Genomic DNA, 19,968 nt, shown 5'->3' on the forward strand with positions numbered 1-19,968 from the left:
ATATTGAGAAACATTTACTGTTCAATGCTTCTTATTAAGAAACATTTACTGTTCCATGCTTCTTATTAAGAAACATTTACTGTTCAATGCTTCTTAAATGGTTTTTAAAGGAAGCCTGGACAGAATAAACATACAGCAATTTGTGACTTGTCTGAAATGTAGGCAAAATAATAAAAATTCTAATTTTATTCTTAATTTCAAAAGCTTCTTTGCATTAAAAAAATTGCTCCTATTGATAATAACTTGTATATTCAAATGACTGGGCTCAAACAACTAATGATGTCAAGCAATAAAAACAATAAAAACAAAATGTAGGCCAAAATTTTGCTTTTTCACCAAAATGTGTGAAACCTACATTAAACCTTTGGTTATCTAACAAATATCATAAACAACAATTGGTCCTCTTCATTCAGGACCATCATAGGAATGGGTCCAATATAGCCTCATCATAGTAAGCTACATCAGATAAGCTACAAGCACTAAAAGTACCACTCATACCAATTAATATATTTCTGAAATAGTTATTACTAGGGATGTATCGAAAATTCGGTAAAAGTCAAATTTTTGGTACATTCTTAGTAATAACTATTACAGCTTTGGCACTTTGGCTGAAGTTTTGGTATTGACCAAAGCCAAGGTATTGTTTGCGAAATCATTGGCTTAGGCAAATTATTTTTTGGTAATTAAAATTACTTAAGTTTCCAATAATTGTATAAATAATGTAAAACAGTTTTGCAAACTTGTTGTACAGTAACTTGCCGGAATCAATGTTTCTTTTTCCATGACAATTATTTTACAACATAAAATTCATTATACAATTGACGTTAAGTTGCATAACTTACACTAGTTATGCAACTTAACGTTACACTAGTTATGCAACTTAATGTCATTTAACAGTTGTACAACAAATTTGCTTTACCATTGTAAAGCAAATTTGTTGTACAACTGTTAAACAACTTTCCCACAACTATTAGAAACACCAAGTCTAAGCATCTGCTATATTAATTATTCAATTTAAGTAACAATATAAATATACAAATAAATAATATTGTATAATAATATAACAATATTGATAGTTTAAAGAGAATTAACTCAATTTTATTATTCAGTATTAAAAATAAAGAGGGTTAATAATCAACATCATTTTTTGAATTCAAAAAATGAGTTCTTGCTGGTCAAGGTTGACCAGTAAAATAAAAACTATGGAAAATAAAGTTTTATAAAACATAATACGGTTATCAAATATAATATGATAAAATGAAAAAAGGTTTTATGAAATATAATGCGGTTATTAAATATGTGATAAAATGAAAAAACAGGTTTTATGAAATATAAAATTAAGTGATAGGAAAAAATTTTATGAAAATAAAGAAAAGAAAAAAAAAAATTACACCAAGAATAAGGTTTTAGAATAACCAGGATGTATCTTGAAAGTAAATATTTTAAAATTTCATAAAGTTTTAAAAAAGCGTATAAAATATTTTCATAGTTTATTTATATTTTAATTTGCTTTGTTAACACACACTATTAAAACTATATCTAATTTTTTTTTTTGCTATACCACAAATGAGTTTTTTTAAAAGGAAATTAAAGTGAACTCCGGAAATACACTTTAATTTCCTTTAAAGTTTCAAAATATTTCTGAGTGGTTTTTGCTTTTGATTTGTGAAAAATTAACTTAAGCACTTGGAAACATTTGGAAATTTTGTTCCGGTTTTTTTATTTATACCGAAAGTTTCAACATAAAATAAAATTAATAAATAAAACTAGAATGCTAGAGTAAAATAGCATCCTTTTAAACGTTAATATTTTTGTTTCATTGAAATTGAAGAGCGTTTATCTAAAAAGTTCACATTTTTGTTGTTTTGAGAAAAACAAAAATAAACTAATTATTGGGCAAATTTTTGAATATCAATAATTTTGTAATCGTAAATAAAGATGTTGAACAATTTTTTTAATTCATACTAACACAGTTAGATTTATATCTTTTTCAATAAAGAATTCAAATGTTGAAAAAACTCAATTGGAAAAATGGACTTTTTGAAAACTCCTATCATACTGAAACAAAACATTAAAACTATGAATAATTGAAAGTGGTTAATTAAATTTTAAATGTAGAATGTCTTTTAATGATTTTAGTTTAACAAAAGTTTCAAACTCCTAACAATATTATTATAAAGGTTATGTTAATTATCTAATTTTAAAGCGTAAATTGTCTTTCTTTTTTATTCACTATTATAATGATAAAAATTAACACACAATAAGTAATCAATTTATATTATATTTACTATTTTACATCATTATAATGTGGCGAATACAAATAGGATAAGAAGTAAAAGAGTAGTTACCCCTAAGAAATTTTTTAAAAACATTTACGCAGAATTTTCCTTTTATTTCAATTCTAAACAGTTTTTTAGACTTTGATCATGGATCAACCTCCTCCATGGATAACCTCCTCCTTTAAGTACAACAAGCTCGATTCATCAATAATTACTACTTACTTGGTAATTTTATTGATTTATTGCATTTATTTTATTGCTTGAGTTTGTATCAAGCCTCTTTGAGGTGAGATTTTGACATGAAAAGAAATGTGGCAACATGACAACCCTAAGGTTTAAAGTCTTATTAAACTTATTGGTGAGATGATATGTTTAGATTTGTAGCCATACTGCATTGTAGACGATAAAGGTTTTACCAGACTTTTAATTGATTTAGCTCCAAAGTATACAATACCTTGTCAAAAGCATTTTTCCACCAAAGTGATTCCACTGATGTATAAAACAATAAAAGTACAAGTTAGATAGAGCAGATTTCATCAGTTTAACTTGTGATGGTTGGACATGTGAGCACACAATCCAATTGTATTACAGCTTAACTCCTAAATTTGTGACACTTGATTATGAAATTAGACATGTCATCTTACAAGTCACACATTTCTTTAAGTCTCACGCAGGGCATAATATTTGAGACACTTGAGAAATTCCATATGAAAAGATTCAGGTATTGTTAACTGAAAATGCAGCCAATATCATGTCTGGCATTTAAGTGTCCCATTTGGAAGATACACATCTACCATGTGTCACAACTTGTTACAAATTTGTATTGTACAAACAGCAGTAATTGCTATTTTTCAAGCATTGGACATTTTCACCATTAGTCGAGTGCTGTGGCAAAGCTAAAGGAAATTTAAATCTAACTAAATTACCAGAGCATAATATAATTCAACATATGTTGAGTCAATAATGGTAGAGACAACATGTCTCCACCAGATGGTGGAAACATCTGGTGGAGACATGTTGTCTCCAGCATCATCAACTCAACATATTATATCCTTGAGAGGTTCTGTGAACAGGAAATGGTTATTATATTGTATTTAATTACCTGAACTAAAACAAATGTAAAAAATTCAACAGAAAATCAATGGCAACTTGCTGAAATGCTTGTATGCATTCTGAAACACTTTGAAAGTGCTACAAAAGATATGAGTGTACATACTGCATGTACATCACAGATCATACCATTTATTTATGCAATGGAAAAGTTTTTAGACTATGCTTGTGACAAAGCAACTGGAGTCAAAACTTATTAACAACCAATCAAAACTGTTGTTGATTAACTTAAAAAAGATTTTAATAATTTTCAAAAATACAAGGATAAAGCTGCTCTGAAAATTGCAAAAATGCCTGATCAACATTTTAAATTAAAAATTGTTGAAGAAACGAAGTATAATATGTTAAAAGAAATTCTCTATCAAGAGTACTACCACTATCATTTTCATTTACAACAAGCAAAAGAAGTTGACATTGCTGATTCAGATGGGAATCAATCAGACATAAAAGAATCATGTGATTCATACCCAGATTTAAAACTTCAAGAGTCTAACTCTGATCTTGATGGTTATGATACTCCAGTTAAAAAAATGAAACTAGTGAGCATGAATGTATACAACTTCTTCCACCAAATTTGTACAAATGAGAATGCATCACAAAATTCTAAAAACACTGATGAAGGAAGAAAAAATAAGAAAGATACAAATCCAAGAGGAAAATCTGAAACTGTCAAAGAAAAATGGTAAGAAAGAAGAATTTATTTAGCTGAAGATTTGTATTTTTAAAATTCTAAGTCTAATTGATAAATAATATGTAGATTATTTTCTGTTTCTTGTTTTTTCTTTGCATATGATAATTTTGATTGCACATTGCCACACGAACCACTCATAAATTATAGATCTTTTATCTTTTTTAATTAGAGTTTAAAAGCTGAATAAGAATTAATTGAATTAGATTAAATATTTAAAACTTCAAATTAAATTTTAAAATACATAATTTCTGTTTCAGCATGGATGAAGTCAACTTCTACTTTAACCTTCCAACACTGCAAAGGAATGAATATCCTTTTAAGTGGTGGGGTGCATACAATTACACTTGCTCTGGTAAAGAAACTTACAAGTGGGATTTAGCAAGGTTCTCAAAGTTTTTGTGTGCATCTCCTTCGTCTGTTAAAAGTGAATGTCTATTTAGCACAACTAGAAATACATTTAAAGCTAAAAGAAACAGGCTTTTTCCTGAGCACGGAGAACATATTGCATCTTTAAATTATAATATGTCTAATTTCATTAAAAAATTGTTATTTAATTAGTAATAGACTGATATCTTGTATTAATACAATTAAATTTTTTATTTAATATACATTAAAATTCAAATTAATGTTTATAATTGAGCTTTATAGTTTTTATCAGGTTTGATTAAATTAATGCGATAAAGTGATTCAAGTTCCAGAATCTATGTATTTATTCATTTACTAAATAGTAATTACTAAACACTGTTATCAATTAGTGAATAGCTTTTTATATAACTTAAAGTTCAAAATCTAATTTCAATCTTCAAAGACCAATGCCCAAATGTAAAGCTTAATGCATTCAAAGTTCAATTAGAATATTCAATATATAAATAAAAGTTATTATTTACATTTATTCGGTAAGAGTCTAAATGAGTCATACATTCAGAATTGCAGAGTTAAAGTGTAGACTCAGCTTCATACCTTTTATTATTTACCTAATAAATAATGAGTTACCAATAAGTAATTAATTTAAGTGACTTAATATTCATATCACTCCAGCTTCTGTCTCTAAAGTGAATTCTTGGTCGAGACAACATACCTGTTATAGTCTTGCAGAAGTGTTCTCTGCAGCTGTTATCTATACTTTCAAAACTTTGTAACAAATGCTTATCAGTCTTGTTTTCCAATCTGATGGAAAGTGGCATCTGTTATCTGTATTTTTTTAAATTCTGGAGAGCAATCTGACTCGTCTAACTACTGTCCCACTAGTCTTCTTACTATCATAATCTCTCATCTTCAATCTAACAACTTACTTTCTGATCATCAATATGAATTTCGATCTTCTCATTCTACTGCTGATATGTTAACGGTAATAACTAATAGGTTTTATCGTGCAATAGTTAGATCTGGAGAGGTTAAGGTTATAGCTCTCAAGATTTCTAATGCCTTTGATAAAGTTTGGCATGTTGATCTTCTCTGTAAGCTCTCTTCTTACAGGGTATCAGGTAACATCTTTAAGACTATTAAATTGTTCCTTACCAATCGTAGTATAAAAGTTATCCTTGATGGACAGCACTCTTCTTTATTTCCTGTAACTTCAAGGGTTCCTTAATGTTCTATTTTTGACACTATACTTTTTAATTTACATTAATGATTTCCCAAAAATTTTCACATCTAAGGTGGCATTGTTCATTGATAATACTACAATTTATTCTTGTCTTGATAAGAAGGTAACACTCTCTAATTGCTTGGTTTTTGCAAACCCGGCCCCGGCTAAACAAACACAATTTGCAGGGGTTACTAGCCGGGGCTGGATTTGTTGTTGTTGTTGTTGCTGTTTTTTTTTTTTTTTTGTTCAAGTTAAAATTTGTTATGAAAGTTTAAGAAAATATAAAAAAAGTCACAAAAATATTATTTATAAATATAATATAATTCATAAATATTTATAATGACAAATAAGAACAAAGTAGATCAGATGGATATATGGTGTCTTTAAAAGATAGTTAAAGAAGCAATGATCTTAGAGAAAGTATGAGAGTAGTAATTATATTTATAGTGTGTATCAGAGAAGATGATAATGATGCCAATGATTAAGATGATGATAATGATCATTGTCATCATCATCATCACAATCATCTTAATCATCATCATCAACTGTATGCTTGATGATGATGATGATGATGATGATGATAATATTATGATGATGATGGTGATGATATTATGATGATGATGATGATGATGAGTATGATAATGATGTAGAGATGATGATGTAGAGATGATGATGTAGAGATGATGATGATGGTGATGATGGTGATGATGATGACGATAAGATGATATATATATACCTTTATATAAAATATATCATATATTTTAAATAACAATAATATATTTATAAAGAATATCAATAGTAATGCAGCCCCGGTCACAAACCCGGCCCCGGCTATGTTTTATCAAACCCGGCCCCGGTCAAATATCAACCCCGGTCGCTTACTAGTGGCTGGTAAACTTCAACTCAAATAAAACTCAATTCTTTTTAGCTAATCATTATTGCAATAATCTAGATCTTCCCATATTTATGAATGGTAATGTACTCGATGAGTCATCTACCCATCATCTTCTAGAATTAACTTATACTTCCAATCTTTCTTGGAAACCATATATCAAATTCATTGCAAAATTACCATCTGCCGAGGTTGCATCTCTTTATCGCGCTCACCACTTTCTTACTCTGAATTCTATTCTTTTTCTCTAATCTGCCCTTCTATGGTATACTGTTACCATATCTGTAGTGGATCTTCAAATAATGCACTTTTTCTTTTAGACAGGGTTTAAAAACGCATTGTAAACATAGTTGAACCTGCTCTTGCAGCCAACCTTCAATCATTGTCACATCATTGTAGTGTTGCTTCTCTTTCTTTTTTGAATAAATACTATAACAGGAGCTCTAAAGAGCTAGTGTCTCTTGTGCCATCTATTAAAATTCATTCTTGTGTTACTCTTCATTCAATTAAGTCTCATCCTTTTACTATGACTGTTTCTAAGTGCTCCAAAAATTATCTTCTGTCCAGTTTTTTTCCTTGATCATCAATACTTTGAAATTCACTTTCTTCATGTTTTCTTGATTCATACAATTTACTATCTTATAAGTTGTCTGTTAACTGTTATCATGCTTTATACACTTCATCTTTTTTCTTCCAGTAACTTCTAACTCTAATAGTGCTTGTTTGCAGCTTTTTTGAAATAAAGATATTTAAAAAAAAAAGCAGTAAATTAGTTACAAGTAACTTCTAACTGCCCACTTAAAATGTTAATTTCTACATACAAGTGCTTCCTGTATTGTTTCCTGTGCATGAAAATAATTTTGCACTTTTTTAAATAAAAAATAAACAGCAAAAAAGCAAAGCTATAATATAAAACCTTTTAACCTTGTCTTTTTAGGATCAAATGTGTTTCATTTCTTAACAATTAGTAAAATAGATAGTTAGATAGGCAAGATAGCAAACTTTAGCTCTATAAATATAAAAGTTTAAGATTAGGCTGAAGTTTTGGCTAAGTGGCTTCAGCAAATTCTTGGCTTCGGTACATTACACGTCATGAATATTTACAAATAGAACACACACTAATTTTTAGTAAAAACCTTAATTAATAACAATAACATTAATAGCAATAAAAATAATATTAATATAACTAAAAATACTATTACTATAACAGTAATCAATAACAGCCATAACAGAATTAATAATAATAATAATTACACAAATAATAATAAAACTAATTAATAAATATAAACACTTACACACACATGTACAAATACAAACACACACACACATATATAGCAGTGATGAACCCAGAGTTTATTTGGGGATATGTGTGTGTTGACACACAGTTTTTTTAACGAAGATTTATCACGCTTGGGCTTATGATATTTCCCTTTATATTTTATGATCACATAGTACTCGTAAATTTTTATTAATCTTAAATGGTGATTACGATGTTACTGATTTATTTGTGTTTTTATAAATAAATATTTTTGAAATAAATTAATATTAAAAAATTATTTGAGCAACTAACTAAAATTCAACTCTTTATTGGAAAAAAAAAAACTTTTTTACAAAATTTATTACAATAAAAAATTTTGTTTTTACAAAAGTTATTTTTGTAATAAATTAAATTCATAATACAAAATAAATATTTTATATAAATATAAAAAAATATATTTTATTTATATAATATAAAATTTACCATATGTACTTGAGTTCCTAACACAATATGCGAACCATCTTTAAGCTGGTTTTTTTGGTAGAACAATGAAAGCATCTCATTTAATGGTAAAATGCAAAATATATCTGCATGTATAACAATAACAGCAGAGGCATGCTTACTAATAATTTGATCACGAAAATGATACAAACCACCTGCAGTACCTAATGGTTGGTATTCTTGAAAATAACTATGAAAAGAATTTTATTAATAAAAACTAAAATAAACACTTTTAAAAAAAATAAAATAAAAATAAATAAATAAACATAAATCAAACATAAAAATAAATCAAAGTAGTTATGAGAATTTATTTAACCTATTAAAACTTGTCACATATAAGCAACTGATTAACTAATGACCACCTAGCTACTAGGAACATGTAATCCGATGCAACCTGCAATATGCCCTTCTGCTTCAAAAGACTTGTTGTTATTAAGATAATTAAAATTAATTCTAATTGTTGTTGTTAAGATTAGGAAAATTAATTCTAACTTACATCGCCATACTAAGCATGGGAGGTTCACTAGGTTGGTTTAAAAACCAATATTTAAAAAAAATATCTACGGCACTCACCTTAATGTGTTCTATATGATAAAAAAACAACCTTATGTGAAATTAAAAGTAAAAAAAGTTACTTATTACTTGAATATTCTAAAAATGATTTACTTACATAATGTTGAGTTTATACTTTCTTTTCATATCATCAATAAATCGTGATATAATTTCATTGAGCTGGTAATAACCTAATAGAATAACTTCACCAATATCCTCAACCTATATAAAAAGTTCATAATTTTTAAAATATCATACCAATTGTGTTCAAATTTGAAAAAATGATTATATTTTTTGTTTGTTTTTGTTTTGTTATTCACCTCCTCAAGGCCAAGAAGGCCACTACAGATGAGGAGGCTACTTAATAGTGGTTATAACCCTCTCTCAACTCTATAACTCTGAAACACGAACCTTGACAAACAAGGCCGCTGCGGGGAGAAACAAGTTGAGCGCAGTACACCAGGGACGTGGTGGGGATCAAACTTGGAACCTCTCGCTTATGAAACAAGTGCTTTACCACTACACCACTACTGCATATTATATATTTGCCATAAAAACCAATATTTTTAAAATCAATATTTTTATGACAAATGGCACAAAAAAGATTTTTATATTAACGCACACAAAAAATTATTTTTTATAATAATGTCTATATTTTTATAATTTTTATTTTTTCTTTCATTGTTTTTTTTGTTTGTTCTATAATCAAAATGTTATAAGGTTAAGGTTTTATTCTCTTATACAATCTTATTTTTTTCTAACTTTTATGAAACCAGCTACATATTCATTTTATAAACTAAGTTAATGAGTAAAACTAATCTGCAGGAAATGAATCCACCAAAAGTGTTGTTTTTTTCTGTTGTTAAATTTAACATACACCCACAACTGAACTGAGATCTCAATGTCAGGTCAGGTTATCTTGCTACTAGTAATATGTAACCCAGTACAACCTGCTTCATGTCCTGCTGCCTTGTAGGATACGTTTTTTTAGGCAAAGGCTAGGAGAAGCTAACTCCAACTTAAAATACTCTCTGCATTGGGGCTCTTGGTTGAGTAAAGGCTACAGATGGTGTCATGATAAAAATATTCATCTTGGGCAGATATTCAATGCATCTGGCTTCTGTCTTGAGGAAGCCTTCCTAGACAAAGACTTAAGGGATAAACAGATTCTATCTGTTGACCAACCTTGCACTCCTTCTTCAACTATTAGGCTGGCATAGAAGTATTTATAATAATTTGTTCCCAGTTAAGGATGTTGAAGGCTAGATCTTTTTGACTCAATGCATAGGTTTTGCTTGTGTCTCTGTTTTTATGATTGGGCAACTCATTCTATTATCTCCTAATGAGAGTACAGGTCTAAAACTCAGTTCCTGTTCATACTTTTGTTGTACATTGTCAAGGTCACATTTGGAGCTCTTTTTTATGGCTGAGCAGTTATTAATAGTAATGAGGCAATTGTTTGAACTATTTAATAACATACAAAGTACTATCTGTGCTTTGAATCAAGTTCTTTAACAAATTTACAAATGATTTAAGTACGAAAAATTATAAAACACAAAAAACCATCATCATCACTAAGTTCTCTAAATCTATTATTCACTATTATTAAACCATCATCTAAACATCATTCACTAATATTCGTAGTCTTCAAAGAAATTTTTCTCATGTTGAGTCTTAACTCTTGCAAAGTTCACCAGACCTACTTGCTTTTTGTGAGACAAATTTGAGTTCAGCTGTCTCATCCTGTGATCTTAGTGTTGATGGTTACCTTCTTTTAATTCCTAAAGACTCCATTAGTCACATGCTTTGTCTGGGCATTTACATGTGTAAGAATTCACCCATTTGTAGGGAAACTAGGTTTGAATCCATAGACTATTCTTTAATGTGCTTTCATTTAGCACCACTTCACTCTATCGCCTTTCTCTTTGTTCTATATCGCTCTCCTTCATCTCAAGACTGCACTCTTTTCAATGTTATTTCTGATCAAATTGACCAAACCCTCTCTCTTTGTCCTTTAGCCAATAGTGTTGTTAGTGACATTAATGCTCATCACATTAATTGGCTTGGCTCTAGTGTCATTGACTCTGCAAGCGTTAAGGCCCATAATTTTTGCCTTTCTCAATGTCTAACACAAAAAGTCAACTTTAAAACTCACTTTCCAGACAATCTGAGTCATTTACCTTCTCGACTCGACTTATTTCTTGTTTCTAATCCTAGTCAGTGCTCAGTTTCTCCACATTAACCCTTAGATGTTTCTGATCGCAGTTTGATCTCTCTAAAACTATTATCCCATTCTTCTTCATCAACAAAGTTCCCCTATCATCATACCTCTTACAACTATCTTAAAACTAACTGGGACTCTTTCTGACTCTTCCTGCTGACAGATGTGTTTTTTAAGTAACTTCTTGGATTCAGGTTGGCATGAAATCTTTTATTCTCTCTTGACAATTCCAAGTCAAGCCTCATTCTTTTACATGATTTATCTTTCAATGTGCTGCTGCAATTTACAATTGTAACCATTACTTTCATATCTATTACCAAAATAATTCTCCAGAAAACAGGTTTACTATTGATAGAAACCATTGTAAAAAAGTTTTATCTAATGCTAAAGCCCATTATTCTTAGGTTATGAAATTTTGTATTTCATCTTAAAATTAGGCTCTTGTAACTTCTGGAGAATCTTTAACAGTATCTTTAATAAGGGCAAGTCTGTTATTCCACCTATCTTGCATGGTTCAGATTTTGTCATCTCACTTAAAGACAAAGGTGAACTGTTTGCTAAGAACTTCTCATCAATATCACCTCTTGATTCCACTAGTCACATTCTGCCTGATATAGTCGTCAAACAGGTTGATCGATTGCTTGACATTCGTATCACTCCAGCTTCTGTATCTAAAGTGGTTTCCTGCCTAGACTCTTCTACAACTTGTGGCCCGGACAACATACCTGTTACAGTCTTGCAGAAGTATTCTCCGGAGCTTTTATCTATACTTTCAAAACAATTAAACAAGTGCTTTTCAGATTCTTGTTTTCCAGCCAGCTGGAAAGTGGCATCTGTTATCTCTATTTTCAAAAACTCTAGAGAGCGATCTGACTAATTAGTCTTTTTACTACCATAAGCAAGGTTTTTGAGTATTTAGTTAACAAATACTCAATCTCTCATCTTGAATCAAATAACTTTCTGATCATCAATATTGATTTCAGTCTTCTTGTTCTACTGCTGATTTGTTAATGGTAATAACCGATACATTTTACCTTGCATTAGATATCTGGAGAGGTTAAGGCTATAGCTCTCAACATTTCAAAAACCTTTTATAAAATTTGGCATGCTGGTCTTCTCCATAAGGTCTTCTCCATAAGTTTTCTTCTTATGGTAACATCTTTAAGATTATTGAATCTTTCCTTACCACTTGTAGTATAAAAGTTTTCCTCGATGGACAGCACTCTTCTTCAAATCCTGTAACTTCAGGGGTTCCTCAAGGTCCTATCCTTGGCCCTATACTTTTTTTAATTCATATTAACAATTTCCCAGAAATTCTCACATCTAAGGTGGCATAGTATGTTGATGATACTACCAATAATTCTTTTCTTGATAAGAAGCCAACACTTTCTGATCGCTTGATTGGGGCATTTGAGCTTGAAAAAGTTCTCACTTCTGCTACAGTATGGGGCTCTCAATGGCTGGTGAACTTTAACTCAAATAAAACTCAAAATTTTTCAGCTAATCATTATCGCAATAATCTAGATCATCCTATATTTATGAATGGTAATGTACTCGATGAGTCAACTACCATTTGTCTTTTAGAATTAACTTTTACTTCTGATCTTTCTGGGAAACCATATATCAAATCAATTGCAAAATTAGCATCTGCTAAGGTTATCTCTTCATCCTGCTCACCACTTTCTTACTCAGGATTCTATTCTTTATCTCTATAAATCTCAAATCTGTCCTTGTATGGAATACTGTTGCCATATCTGGGGTGGATCTTCCAATGATGCCCTTTCTCTTTTAGACAAGGTGCAAAAATGTATTGTAAACATAGTTGGATCTGCTCTTGCAGTTAACCTCCAACCATAATCACATCGCCATAATGTTGCTTCTCTTTACTGTAAATACTATAACGGATACTGCTCTAAAGAGCTTGCGTCTCTTGTGCCACCTACTAAAATTCATTCTTGAGTTACTTGTCATTTTAAGTGCTCCAAAAATTCTTATTTGTCTAGTTTTTTTCCTAGAACATAATTTCTTTAGAATTCACTCTCTTCTTTTTATTTTCCTGATTCATATAATTTGTAATCTTTTAAGTCATTTGTTAATTATGCACTTGCTCTATAAACTTCCAACTCTAATAGTGGTTGCTTGATGGAAGTGAAAATCTAACAAAAAAACAAAACAAAAAAAAACAAAAAAAAAACATAAGCTATGCCTTTAAAAATTGTCCAAATGGTAAAAGAGCAGTTTTTAGCTTATTCTAGACTAAATATAAAGTCTAACATAACATATAGAATAAAACCCAAAAAAGTTTGACAACCCAGTGCAACATATTTATTAAATGTTGTCTTAATGGCTCATTACATTTATCAGAACTCTCTAATGATTGCCAGGTATTAGCATCAAACTCTATTTCAACCGAGAAATTCAAAAAATTATAAGTTTTTTTGGGATCATAAATTGTTTGTCTGAAGTTTTGTAATTTCTTAAATGAACCTTGACAAACAAGGTTGCTGCGCAGAGAAGCTGTTGAAGTGTAAGAATATTGCTTTTCTAACTTTGTTTTATTTTTATTTCCATTAAAATATTTCGCTTTTATTTATTATTTCTTACTAAATCCAAAAAATAAAAAAAGGCTTATTTTCGGTTTTAAAATTCTTTAGCAGAACTTGTTTTTAACAAATATCAGTATAATTTTTAAATTTACATATCTTATATATATATATATATATATATATATATATATATATATATATATATATATATATATATATATATATATAGAATTAAATTTAAGTTATTTAAAAGTACTTTTTTTGTATTGACGTCATTTATTAACTACAAAAGCGCGTTAATCAGACCAGTATTTTTTTTTATTCAAATCAAAAAGCTTACCTTTGAGAAGAAAAAAATTGCATCAAAAAGTTTAAAGTTTTCCACTAATATCTCAATAAGTAATTTGTTCTGGAAAGTTTATTTAACATGAAGCTTTTTTTTTTAAGGATTATTTATGATATAAACACAACTTGTGATGGCACTTGGGGATCACTCTAACAATGACCAAAGTCTTGTGCTGAAATAGTAAATATGTTTTTCTTTATTATACTCTCTTAAAATTCTTTTAACTACATAATCAATAACAATATCAGCCAGCCATGTATCCAACCAATGCCAACCATGCATCTTCCTCATCATTTTTATATTTGTCAAAGTTAACTAACTTCACTGTGAAGGTTTTTTGCTAACTTAACTGTGAATGTTTTTTGTTAACTTCACTGAAAAGGTATTTTTAAATAGTTGTTGTTGGTTTAATAATTAATAGTTGTTGAATGGTTTTTTAAGAGTTGATTTTTTTTCTTCAATATTGTGAAAGTCTTTTTATTATTTGGTATTTAATTGGTTGCCATTGGCTACTATTTTTTTTAATCACCACTACTATTTTTGTTTACTTTAAAAAAAAAAATTATTTCTGATTATTTTTAAAAAAGCAATTTTTAAAAACATAGTTTCAGTTAAGGGTATACATTACGATGTTCCAAAAAAATTTAGGGGTTTGAAACATAACCTATATATAGTAATAGTTACATGAAAATAAACAATAAACAATGCAGAAGAACAAACTAAAAAAAGAAAATTTGAAGATGTGGAAAAAAGTTTAACAATGTTATAGAAAACCCAAGGAGACCATTGTATCTTTTGAACAGACCAATTTTAGAGCTTCCAAAATACAAGCTATCAACAAATGATGACATTTTAAAAAGATATAGCCATATTATTTCCTCAAAGCAGTTAAATTATGTCAATAAAATCAAATATTAGTTTCTCCATGCAGATATCAGCTAAAATATCAACTCCCTGGTGCAAAATAACAGGTATTAACAATTGCCCTGTCAAAGAAGTAGTAAATATCTGGTGCAAAGCAGGTTTTCAAAAAGACTCCTTGATAATAAAATGACCATTAGAGATAAGATTGAAAAGCTCAACAAAAAATGGAGAAAGCAAATAGATCTAAAAAATTAAGATTTTCTTAATACGTTTAAAATAAGTAACTATTTCTTTTATTTTAACCATCAACGTCTTTTAAAGTTGTAAGTGTGTAAATTATGTCCTTTTTTATATATTAGATTGAACTTCTCTTCAAAAAAAAATCTTTCGATTCTCGAAACTGACTATAAAAAAACTTAAAATTAGAGATGCGGAGTCCCAAAAGGACTCCGGCTTTATATCTCTACTTTTTCCAAGTCTGTAGTGTCCAGAAGCTCTAAACATGTTTGTTGATTTATTATGTGCTATAATAAAAAAATTCATGAGATTTAATGACTTGAAACTTATTGTTTGTAAGCCCGGAGTCCTGGAGTCCCGGAGTCCTTGCCACCATTATACCTAAGGACTCCGGGTCAAAAAACGATTGTTCCTCTAACCTAAAAGTCTTAATTTTTTTTCTATTAATAGTCCATAAACTTATTTACACTTTTAGAGCACCTGGATACCAAAAACTAGGATAAAGTAATCTTTTTGTAACTTTCAAATCCGGAGTCCTATTTGGGACTCTGCATCCCTGCTTAAAATATTCTTTTTGACATAGACTGCAAAAATATTGTAATGAAAATCAAAGCTGACCATAACAGATCATCTGATACAATTAAAGAGGACATTAAATTCTTAACCGACCAAAAGTGGACTAGAAAAATGTATAACTGAGGATATTGATATGATTTACTGAAAGAGAATTGGACATAGGAATGAGTTAGATGAAAAACTATAAATTTTCATAGAGGGTTAACATTAATTTGAAAATCATTTTTTTTTATTCTAATACTGAATCAATATAATTTGAATCAAAATCATCTAATGATTCATTTCTCAATGTATCTAGCGAAGAAGATAAAAAATTTTCTGTACCAATAAGAAAAAAAAAGGACCTGATGAGCTGTACCCTAATATTAGGGAGTGAATTAATGAAAGCGACAAGTGAAGTTGCTACAAAATTTCATATTGATGTAAGGGATCATAAAGCAATTTTTTCTTTATTTCTGAAGCATGCAGGGCATAATTTGGAAGATATTGTTTTGTTAAAATCAGAAATCTACACAAAAAGATTTCATACCATCAAAAATCACTTTGATAGTAAATTATGTAATGAATAGGATCTTAAAAATATTACTGTTAAATTGGAAAGGATTGCAGTGAGCATAAAGGCCCATGAAGATGATAATAGTAGTGATATTCTACTAAAAGTGTCCTAAGCAAGCTCACCTAAAGGCAAAGACCAAGCAAAACAAATAAAAAAGGTACTAGAAATTAAAAATAACTTTTTTGCATTTTTACTGACACAACTGCTTCAAACACTGGTGTATATAATGAAGGAATTGAATAAGTAGGTTTGTTGTCAGGAAGCAAATTATGTGGCTTTTATGTCGCCTATACTTGTATTAGAAACACGTCAGTCATTTAGTGCAAGCGCTAACAGGAATAAAATTTTCAGGTATGCAATGAAGATACTAACTCATTAGACAGATTTAATTTCAACATTTTAAAAAACAATTATTGCATGCATCAGATTGCACAAGAAGCTAATGAATAAATGCCATTACCTTGAAAACTTTTTCCAAGATAAGAACAAACTAAATAAGTTTATGTGAACTAGGTTCTCTCTATATGGGTATAAAAGTACTAAACTTCAACCTCTATCTAGATTTACGTCAAATAGGATATATTTATTGATGCTTCAACTGATTCATAAGAAACTGAAGGTGTCAAGAAAAGAAGGTGTCAACAAAATTGCTTTTTGTAGCAATATTTTACATTTAATAAGTTATCTATCATAATCCAGACACCATCTGATAGTCTCAAAACTAATAAAGTAGCTGAAAAGCATAGAGGAAGAAGACAAAATATTAGGCAAAAGTCAGAAAAATCCTCTTCTTAGGCATACATGGTACTTGGCTGAAGATGTTGTGATTTTATCACTAGCAGATCCAACCGTAACTAATGAAGAAAAATCCCTAATGATACAGAAACTTATTAACCAGAAAAAAAAACACCAGAGAATAGAGATAATATAATCATTAACAGCCCTCGGAATTAGGGTCGGCATTTGGCAATGCCAACCTAACTGCCGATCTAAAAATGTTTGAGGTAGGCAAAAAATTGACAATCTTGTTTCTATGGTTTATAGTAAGACCTTTGTCTCAATTTTTTATCTGCCAACCTGATGCTGAACTCTAAAAGATTGAGGTCAGCAAATTATCAACGGCCTCAGTTTTCCTAATTCCGAGGGCTGCATTAACAAGAACACTCATTTGCACAAGTTTGTAAGGAAAAACAGCTGATATATATATTTTTCATACCCGATCTTAATATACAAGATAAGAATATTATTTTGGATTTCTGATGGAAAATTTGTAGATCTTCATCCCAGCTTCAGGTATTTTAAAGATTTTATTTGCTCTGAAATAAATATTGGATTTGTTTCCCAGGGATTATCCTCTAACTTTACTACCTTATTTTTTTAACATTTAAGAAATCAGCTGTATATATGTATGATAAACTTTTTTTTAATATTATTTTGTGAATCTTATGAACAGTGAAAAATAGAAACAAAAATTTGCTGATTTTTTAAACTCTATTATCAACCAACCATTTTACAAGCAGCAATATGATGTTCAAGCAATGGAAATCCAGCTACAGGAAACAAAGGCTTTGGAACTTCTAACGACAGAGGACGAAATCTTGTACCTAATAAAAATAAATTGATATATTAAATTGATTACCATCAGTAAACAGTAATATTAGAGTTCTTAAATATACTAATTCATTGCCAACAAGATACAGGTAGTTAAAGTAGGGAGTTAATCCTAATATTACTTTAATGCACATCTCACAGTCTTTAATGAAAGGCTAATTGACAAAACTACCAGTATATGTGCATGATAGTATTTTAATAATTAAGTAATCAAATAATCAAATATCAATATTACTACTAATAATATTATTAAAATTATTACATTAAAAGAATTTAATTAAATAAATATTTAAAAAATATTAATTATTTATTACATTACATATTTGAAAAATTTAATATATCTTAAAAAATATATTTAAATAATACATTTTTTAAGAAATATATTTAAAAAATTTATTATTTTTCTTCTGTGTTAAAAGTGAATAAAGCTGACATTTTAAATAAAGTAGACATTTTAAAGTTATTAAATCAAACAAAGTAGATTACATGTTAATCTTTTTAAATCTTTTTTAAGTCAATTTTTTGAATTCTTATTCAATTTTAAAATTTTAAATATAAACTAAATAATAAATACATAGGTTTACCCACAACTACTGTGTTTTGACAGAATAATGGATAAGTTGGCAAAACACTTGCTCAGCTGTGCAACAAATTATTACATAAGTGAAAATTTTAAAAATACAAAAGTTTTCTGGTGGAATTGTTCACCATTCACAATTAAATAAGATTTTACTTTTTTCTTATAAATAGTTGTGTTTTTTTTTGTCATGGATGATATTTGGAAGTATATTCCAAACTATAATGTTTTTTATACATGCATGTATAAAAAACATTGGACTGTTCAGATTAATTCAGATTAATTAACAGTTAATTTCTTTAATGCAAAAACTTGTAACAAACTCATTTGGAAAAAAAAATTTGTAATGGAAAATTTTGTAATAGAAAGTAAAGAGGTTATAACAATAAAAGTAATAAAGAAAAAAAGAAAAAAACAAAGAACTAAAAAATATCACCAACACATAATTTACTCTGCTTTAGTTTGAACTAGATTTAATATGCTAACATATTTTTATAATTTCTTTTGTTTTTAATAAACCAATATTCCATTAAGGTTTTTAGACAAAAATTTGTATACATTAAACATATTCAAATGTTAAAAAGTGTTTAAAACTTCAAATAACAGGAATAAAAAATACTAAAAAGATAATTACCTCTTTGAGGGCCTCCAACAAGAATAACCACTTTTATCTTTACAGGCATTTTAGTTTCCAACATTGCAACAAATATCTATTACTATTACTTTTAAATTATCCTATTTTAAAACAACATAATTTCAAAATTTATTCATAATGTATATGGAATAGTATTCACAAGAATATATTTTATATTTTACTTAAAGTATTTTTGACATAGTTGTAAATGTTACTCCACAACATATGTGCATAGCCATTGTTAAGCTAGGTAACATAGAAATCACACATGACTATGTTATCCTATATTGTAGACTTTTGACTATATTGCACAGTTATTTTTTAAAGTAAGATTTGCTAGATATCAATTATTTTAATTAAAGTAAATAAAAATTTATTCATGCAATTATAAATTGCATGAATAAATTTTAAATATAGTCAAAAGTCTACTCTTGTAAATACTACTCCATATACATTAAATTGAACAGCAACAGTATTAATTAACAACAGTAATAGAAAATTAAATACTTTATTACTATTCATGACGAATACAGGATTGGTTAACACATAAAAATGTAGCAAATCAAATAAAAATTATAATAAGTAAAAAAGAAAATAGATGCGCCAATGCTATTTTTGTTTCAATGTTATATAGAAGCTTTGTGATAGCATAAAAACTGTCTTGAAATTTGTTTTTAAAGCATTTAACCTAGTGTTTGAATAATTGTTTTGATTGATTTGATTGATTGAATAAATGCTTTGATTGAATCTTAGCGTTTAATAAGAAACTAATATAAACTAATATGATAAAATGTTGGTCAAAAAATACAGAAGTGATAATAAGTGTTAGCCAATAAACTCAGCATAAACAAAAAATAGTTCAGAAAAAAGTAATGAGCTTTTGATCTTACAAACTTAAGAAAATTTACAACTGAAAATATTCATTAACC

At 28.6% G+C, this 19,968-nt stretch overlaps 1 protein-coding gene across 1 annotated transcript in view; it reads right to left on the reverse strand.

The window, feature by feature from the left end:
* Window positions 1-19,188, reverse strand: part of LOC100213649 (mannose-1-phosphate guanyltransferase alpha) — a 31,162-nt gene extending 11,974 nt beyond the window's left edge. The window contains exons 1-4 of the mRNA XM_065800432.1: window positions 19,040-19,188; window positions 17,724-17,821; window positions 8,990-9,093; window positions 8,302-8,509 (exon numbers count right to left, since the gene is read on the reverse strand). Coding sequence (XP_065656504.1) covers window positions 8,302-8,509; window positions 8,990-9,093; window positions 17,724-17,821; window positions 19,040-19,103 — 474 coding nt within the window. The 5' untranslated portion in view covers window positions 19,104-19,188. The remainder of the gene's footprint in view (window positions 1-8,301; window positions 8,510-8,989; window positions 9,094-17,723; window positions 17,822-19,039) is intronic.
* Window positions 19,189-19,968: the final 780 nt, after the last annotated feature.

Source organism: Hydra vulgaris, chromosome 06 (genome assembly GCF_038396675.1).
Source record: "Hydra vulgaris chromosome 06, alternate assembly HydraT2T_AEP".
Classification (NCBI taxonomy): domain Eukaryota; kingdom Metazoa; phylum Cnidaria; class Hydrozoa; order Anthoathecata; family Hydridae; genus Hydra; species Hydra vulgaris.